This window comes from Empidonax traillii, unplaced genomic scaffold (assembly GCF_003031625.1).
Source record: "Empidonax traillii isolate 1590-97213 ecotype Southwest subspecies unplaced genomic scaffold, ASM303162v1 scaffold2219:size63860, whole genome shotgun sequence".
Classification (NCBI taxonomy): Eukaryota; Metazoa; Chordata; class Aves; order Passeriformes; family Tyrannidae; genus Empidonax; species Empidonax traillii.
Window position 1 is genome coordinate 55,753 of NW_020957412.1, and position 8,105 is coordinate 63,857.

At 41.0% G+C, this 8,105-nt stretch overlaps 1 protein-coding gene across 1 annotated transcript; it reads left to right on the forward strand.

Annotated features, from left to right (window-relative positions):
- Window positions 1–737: 737 nt before the first annotated feature.
- Window positions 738–2,349, forward strand: LOC114071706 (putative transferase CAF17, mitochondrial). Its single transcript, XM_027909554.1, has 2 exons — window positions 738–1,194; window positions 1,841–2,349. The coding sequence occupies exons 1-2, from the start codon at window positions 738–740 to the stop codon at window positions 2,230–2,232; spliced, it is 849 nt and encodes a 282-aa protein (XP_027765355.1). The 3' UTR covers window positions 2,233–2,349.
- Window positions 2,350–8,105: the final 5,756 nt, after the last annotated feature.

Here is an 8,105-nt window from a genome sequence, read left to right on the forward strand (position 1 = left end):
GGGGGGGGGGAATGGATGAGACCATTGCGGGGCGGCGGGGGGAGAGGGGACTGGCCAGGGCACGGAGGTGGCTCCTGTCACCGCCAGTGTCACAGTCGCGGCACTGCTGCCTTATATCTGTAAATTAAAGCGCAGTAAAGCGCCTATTCGGAGTGGTTTTAGTGACTCCTCTCCTCTGCTCTGGAGCCAGGCTGGGAGAGCTGGGGGGTTCCCCTGGGGAAGAGAAGGATCCAGAGAGACCTGAGAGCCCCTGGCAGGGCCTAAAGGGGCTCCAGGAGAGCTGGAGAGGGACTGGGGACAAGGCATGGAGGGACAGCACACAGGGAATGGCTTCCCACTGCCAGAGAGTTAGATGGGATATTGGGAAGGAATTCCTGGCTGGGAGGGTGGGCAGGCCCTGGCACAGGTTGTCCAGAGAAGCTGTGGCTGCCCCTGGATCCCTGGAAGTGTCCAAGGCCAGGTTGGAGTAACCTGGGATAGCGGAAGGTGTCCTTGGCTATGGTAGGGGTTGGAACTGGATCATCTTTAAGGTCCCTTCCAACCCAAACCATTCTGGGATTCTGTGCCAGTGGAAGCCACAGCTGACCATGGCTTCTCCCCCTGCTGAAATTCCCCTCACTTTACACGCCTTGTTCCTTTCCCTGGGAGAGGTCAAGGCAGTGTTTGCTGGGAAAGAACATGACTGATGGCTGGAAAACAGGAGGTATTTCCTGCTCCATGCGTGCCAGCAGCCCTCCATGAAACTGCCTGGACTTCTGGATTCGCACCAGGATCCAGACAAAGCCTTTTGGCTCCTGCTGCTCCGAGGGTTTGTTTTCCTGACCTCGCAGGTGGTTACTTTTTTCAGGCTCCACGGGAGCGCGGGAGAGGAGCCTCACATCCTGCTGGAGTGCGACAGCAGCGTCCTGGAGCCCCTCCAGAAACACCTGAAGCTGTACAAGATCCGCAGGAAAGTCGACATCGCCCCCTGCCCTGACCTCTCCCTGTGGGCTGTCATCCCCGGGGAAGGGGCTGGAGACGCCTCCAGCTCCCTCCCAAAACGTGCAGGCCAGGCTGTGCTCTTCACTCCCGACCCCAGGGCGGGAGTCATGGGCTGGAGGCTGATCACAAAGAAAGGAGCCAACCTGTCGGAGATCATCCCTGGGAGCCGAGTTGGAGACGTTCAGGATTACCACAGGCACAGGTATAAACAAGGTAAAGCCGAGTCCCCGTTTGCACTCTGTGTGGCACAGGATTTTGGGAGTCCACGTGCTGAGATAAGACAGGAATAAGTCACGTGTTTAGTTTGTTTATAAATAGAGGTATTAGTTGCTACTTTGAGTAAAAAACGTTCTCTGGCGGTTAAAATTCTCTCGGGGAGCAGAAGCAATATTTGGGTTTTCTCTTAACTCAGATGATGGGGATTGGGTCAGGAATGCTGAAAGAAAACCAGGATTATTCATTTTCTTAGAAGCTCCTGTGGTCTGAGTAATTCTGGTTATTTTGGGATTACACACAGCCCGTGTGTTTTGCTCGTTGCTAAGGAAGGAAGAGGGAACACCCAAGACTTACTCTCCTAAAAATTCACGGGCGGATTTGCTGAGTTAACTCAGAGGCCAAGGGGAGGATGTTTGATTTGAGAGGAAACTCACTGCTGGGAGTCCCAGTGCCTTTGATTTTATGGTGTCCAGGCTGACGGTGGATTAAATTAATTGGCAGAGGGAAAGGTGGTGGTTCTGTGCTTAAATCAGAGTCCATCTTGCTTGGAAAATCAAGTTAGTGATGAGTCAAACAATTTTAGGCACTTGGAGCACAAGCCTTGTGGAGGAGTATTTACCTCTTGCCTTCGCTCTTTTCCCAGGAATCCCTGAAGGTGTGAAGGATCTCCCTCCTGGGGTCGCCCTCCCTCTGGAATCCAACCTGGCCTACATGAACGGCATCAGCTTCACCAAGGGCTGCTACATCGGGCAGGAGCTGACGGCCAGGACACACCACATGGGCGTCATCCGCAAGCGCCTGCTCCCCGTCTCCTTCTCGGCTCCGCTCCCCAGAGACGGCATTCCCGAGGGCGCCGAGATCCTCACCGAGTCGGGAAAGGCGGCCGGGAGGTTCCGGGCTGGAGGAGGTGACCTCGGGATAGCCCTGCTGAGGTTGGCTCACCTGAACGAGCCGCTCTGCATAAACGTGGGTGGGGACAAAGTGCCGCTCAGCGCCAACACGCCCGAGTGGTGGCCCAAAACTGCTGCTAAGTAGGGGAGGAGCCGCCGTTTGCCTTAAGGAGGATGTCGTTTCTGGGGGAGAAGTTCGGCCTGCGGCTGATGGTGGTGGTGTTGGATGGAGGGGGCGTTACGGGATGCCTCGAATCGGGGACTGAACGGCGGGAACCCAAAGCTGCGAGGTCGGATCGTCCTCTGAGCGTTGTGGAGAGAGAGACACAGGGGAGTGCACCTTTTCCTGGGGGTGATCCCTGCTTGTTTAGGGGTTGCCACGTGTTGCTGGGTTGGTCTGTGGATGGATTTTGAGTCTGGCCCTCCACCAGCCTGTGCTCCATGCCGGATGTGCTCACTGAAGTGAGCGGCGGTAGCAGGAGATTTCCCATTCCACGCACGGAATGTTTCAGTTCAGAATAACCATTTTGTGGTACTATTATGATTTTTTTTTTTTTTTTGGAGTGGAGATCATGCTGCTCTTACATATATTCTCAGGCTAAAAGCGTTTACTGCAAATTGCTCCTTGCATTGAGCTGCTTAAACTCGCTGATGGTGTGGGTGTTTCTCCCCACTGCTGGAATTGTGTTCAGGAAGAGGAAAACCTTGTACTTCACATTTCAGGCCTTGATTTTTTTAAGTTGGCATTTCTTTGCTTTGTTTTTTTTACAGCCCCTAACACTCTTCTGCCTTCCCAATTTTCCCTGCTCCTGCAGCCAGCGTATTCCTCTTTGCTTCCAAAGCCAAAACCAGCTCCGTGCCTCCTACCCCTATCAACCTGCAGTGATTTACAGGAGCCCTTTCTGGTTTTGTATTACAATAAATCCATTACACAAGGGCACGATGAGAGAGGTGCCCAGGTCCCCCCACCCCAACATTTTGACCAAAAAAACCCCAACCTGTTGCATGAATATTTGTAACAAAACCCGTCCAAAGCACATTCTGCCACTGTTTCAGTGTTACTGTGAAAGGAAGTTGTCTGTGAAAAATGCTCGTATCGATTAAAACTCTATGGTTGCCGTAAAATGAATATGTGGAATATCTTGTTAATTATATCTAATTTAAAAAATTACTTATCCAAAGGAGAAGAGATGATGCCTGTCATTTGCCTGGGGTGAAGACACACAACGGGACAAATACTTTTTCAGGTTGCTTGCTGACCAGAAAAACACCTTAGACTGTTGGTCAGGTTGGGGATTGTTATCAGAGCCGTTCTGCTGGAAAAAAATAAATGAAACTGGATCCTCTGAGTGCCACAAAGGCGAGGCTGTGCTGCTCGCTGATGCTGCTTTGCCAGAAGCAGCTTTTCCTCTCTGCCACCCATTGTGCAAAGTCTCCACAGAATAGTTTTATTGTCCCGGTGTGAGCAGAGCCCGAATAAACACTGAATAAACTCCTCTGTTTGGGGAAGCTCTGAGTTTTTCCTGCCTCAGGCACACGTTCCTTTTGTCCTCTTAACGTATTTTAAAGGCTTTTCTTGTTGCCATACAGAAGGTTAGACACAAAATAAGGTGGTACTGAAATAAAAGAGGTATCAGATGGATTCTGGAGAAAGGATGTGGCAGAAATGGGAGGGGGCAGCCCCAACCCATGTTATCCTTAATTTTTTTTTTTTTTTAATTCTCACTAACGTCCTGCTCCAGCATTAATGGTTTTATCTGGGTGAGCTTGGGCTGGAAGCTGCAGGGCTGATTTTTGTCAGGGTTTTTTGCCTCCCTGGAATCATTAAGGTTGGAAAAGCCCTCCAAGATCAGGGAGTCCAACCAGTGGGATGAAGTAAGACCCACTGCCACTCCTCAGTGTGGAAGGAAATACATTGAAATGCATGGTTAGAGGAAAAAGAAAGTTTCATCTTCCTTTTTTTTTTCCCCCCATGCCTTTTTAAATTTTCCTGTCATAGTAAAATTCCAAAAAAGTTGTTTTGGTGTGGTGAAGATTCCAGAAGAATGACTGCTCATACTTCATCAGTCTACTCTGTAATTATTTATTTATCTATCTGTCTATCTATCTATCTATCTATCTATCTATCTATCTATCTATCTATCTATCATATATAGTATATAATATGTAACTTATTATATACTATACAATATATATGTTATATATACTATATATAGTACATAATACATATACTATAACATGTCTGTATTATTTATATATAGATAGATATTATTTCTCTATATATATTTTTATATATAGAATATATGTATTTCTCTCTATATATATAGATATATATATCTATATTATATGTTATATATACTATATATAGTACATAATACATATAATACTATAATACTATAGCATATAATATCTATTATATACTATATAACATATATAATACATGTATAACATACATATATACATAACATACATACACAATACATATAAAATACATAACACATAATATAAACAGAATATATAATAAAAATAAACAGTATTTATAATATATATGATTATATATATGTTTTATACATTATTATATTTAGATATATTATTATGTGATATGTATTTTATATCTTATATGTAATATATACAAAACATATATAAAACACATATAAAACATAAAATATAACATATTATGGGTGTCCTACTGAGTAATTAAAATGACTGCGATCCAATATTAAAAATACAATTACTCATAAGATTTCACACTGCTGTGGCCAGGAGGTTGTGTGTGAGCATCTTCACCCTGCATTACTTGATGTCAGCAACTCTGAAAAGCCCTCACAGATATTAATATGTGCTCAATATTAGTATTTGTTTAATATTAATATTTTAGGTTAATGCTGTTAAAGCATTGCTGAAATCTTTGAGGTGCACGAGGAGTGTCCAAATACTGCTCAGATGAGAGTCACGGATCTGATTTATTCCTCACAGCTTGTGGTGATCCCGCTTTTCCAGGGGACTCCACTTGTCCAGCATTTTCAGAGCTGGAAAATTTGGCAGCTTCCATCCCCTTTTCACAGTAATCCCTCCTGAAACCGCGCTCTGCACAAGCACTGGGGGCATTTTACATCTTATTTTGAGAGGAGGGCGTGGCTCCTACTATTTCTAGCCGCTTAATATCGTCGAGAGCACAGTCCCTGCTGGATGGGAACACAAAAAAGTGCTATGTTTTTACTTTGAACTATTTTCCCCCATCCTTTCCCTGTGTGGCATTTTGCTTTTAGGTGGATTGTCAGCCCTTCAGATTAGTCTGTCTTGGTTTTTTTTTTTTTCTGTAACACGCTGTTCTCAAACTAGTGGAAATAATTCATACCTGAACTGTTTTTGTGAATTTGTGTCTGGATTTCCTCTCTTTCCCTCTGTCCTGGAATTTTGCTGTCTACTCCTATCACTAAAATAAGAGTTTGTACTTTAGTGCTGTGCTGCCAGAACACTGGAAATGTTTGGGCTTTTTCTTTTATTCTTTTTTTCTTTTTTCCCCCTTTAATCCCTGCTCGAGATTTTTGATCTTTCCAGTTTTTTGAGGGGGGGGGGGAAATACAGAAATGGATACAAAAGCTTCCTATCACATTTTTATATATGTTTTAATTCTCAAATTGTGCTTACACCAGGCAGCTGAAGGAGGACAGGGGCAGTCTGGGAATGTCATTACAGCTTTGTGGAGAGAAACCAGTGGGGGAATAACAACAAAGCAAACAAGGACTGAGATTTTAAGGGAGAGGGGACCCAATTTCCTATTTATTTCTGTGTCAGAAAAGCTCTGGGGAATAACCTTAATATTTGAGGGAGGTTATGTGCTGTGTGGCACTCACAGTCTACTTTAGCAGTCCTTTCAACGTAGTTTTATTGTTCAGGGTGAACAACTTATTTTAACTGAAATAAATGGATGTTGAAGGGCAGCTTTAGTGGGTTTTGGGAGGGGTCTGTGTGTATAAATCATTTTTGATTTTTAGTTGGAATTTAACACTCTGCTCTCTCTTCTGCTCTCAAGACTGCAATAACACTTGACTGATGATGGGCCTCACTTCCCAGCAACTGAACTGTATTATCCCTTTTTTATGTAATTTTCTTCAGAAAGATGAAAAAGGCTCCGCTTGCCATTTTGGTTGTCTCTGGATTTTGTTATCTGCTTAAATTACATTCATTCTTTTTGTAGCACTAAAACAGGAGTGATGTCAGGGGAGATTGGGATTTATGATCTAAGTTAAGGCAAAGAACTGTGGAGAAACGATGACTTTATTAAGCGAAAAAAATGTTTAACAGGTGATAAAATGTAACTGTTGACTGGATACTTGCAAGTGGAGAGAAGGCGAGTTGCTTCAGCGTGAAAAAAAAGCCTTTAATAAAACAACCTTTAAGTTTAATTCTTGTTCCAGAAAGCGGAGGGTTTGATTTCTCATCGATGATTACACAGCTGGAGGGAGCCAAGTGGTGCCTTCAGTGGGGACACAGGAGCAGGAGTGGCAGGAGTGTCACCACCAACAAAAAAAAGTCATTCCAGTGAATTACTGGAGATGCCAAAACCCCAGAGATGCAGGAGGGGATCAGCTTGTCATGAGAACTCTTGTATTGTTAAATATGAATGTGTTTATACATATGTTGTATGCTATATTATATTGTAATGATTAAAATTTCTTCCTGATTACAACCTCAATGGTTTTGGAAGTATCAAAATAAATATATATATATATATATATATATATATATATATATATATGCATGTGTATATACACTATATTATATCACATATATAATATAACACAATATAATGTAACACAATATATAATATATTGTATATATACACAAATATATGTATATATTGTGTATATATACAGCATATGATATCATATACACTATATATTATATTGTATATTAAATATCACACAATTACCTTAACGCATTATTAATTAATATATTACTAGCAAATTAATTTCTAAATGAAAATGCATGAATTGTTAATGTAGTGATATATAACAGGAATATATTTTATATATTATATAAACATAAAACATAGTCACAAATATATTTATATAAAATATAAAAATATATTAATTTATTTATATATAATAATTAGAAAATATAGTATAATATACAATATTATAACATATAAAACATAAAATATAAATATAATATATTATAATATAATATATATTATAATATATTATGATATATAATATATAATGTATTATATATATTATTATAATATATATTACAATATATATTACACTATAGATTATGAAAGTATTATAAAAATATAAAATACATCAATACACATATATTTATATATTATAAAAAACAAAACACATCCGTCTAAATATATTTATATAAAATACAAATATATATGGATTATATCTAATTTTTATTTTTATTTATATTTATATATAAATATATTTATATATAATTTTATATATTATTTAAGTATATAAATATATAAAAGGTATAAAATTAAATATATAGTACTGATATATGGAAAACTATAAGCAATAAGATATAATATATATATAATATATATATAATATATAATATATAATATATAATATATATATAATATTATATATTATATATTATATTTATTATATAGAATATATATTTTTAAATATACATATATATAGTATAATGATCACCTTAGGTTAATTACTTAGGAATTACATCTGCTAACTGGGAAGGAGAAGGTGCATTCCAAGCGCTCCCCCGCACTCCTCTCCCAGCTGAGAAGAGTTTCCCGACGAATTGAAGCGGCTCGGGCGGTGCCCATAAAGCCCCGGGGGAGGGAGGGAGGGGGTCCCGCAGCTGCAGTTGCGGTCCCGGATCCCGCAGGGAGAGCCTACAATTCCCGTCGTGCTTCCCGCGGGGTGGTGATGGTGGTGGCACCGCGGTGACATCACCCGCTCCGGGGCTGGGACTGGCTGGATGGAGAGAGGACCCAAAAAAAAAATGTAAGCTTGGGATTCCTTTCGCTTCTGCAGCGGGGCC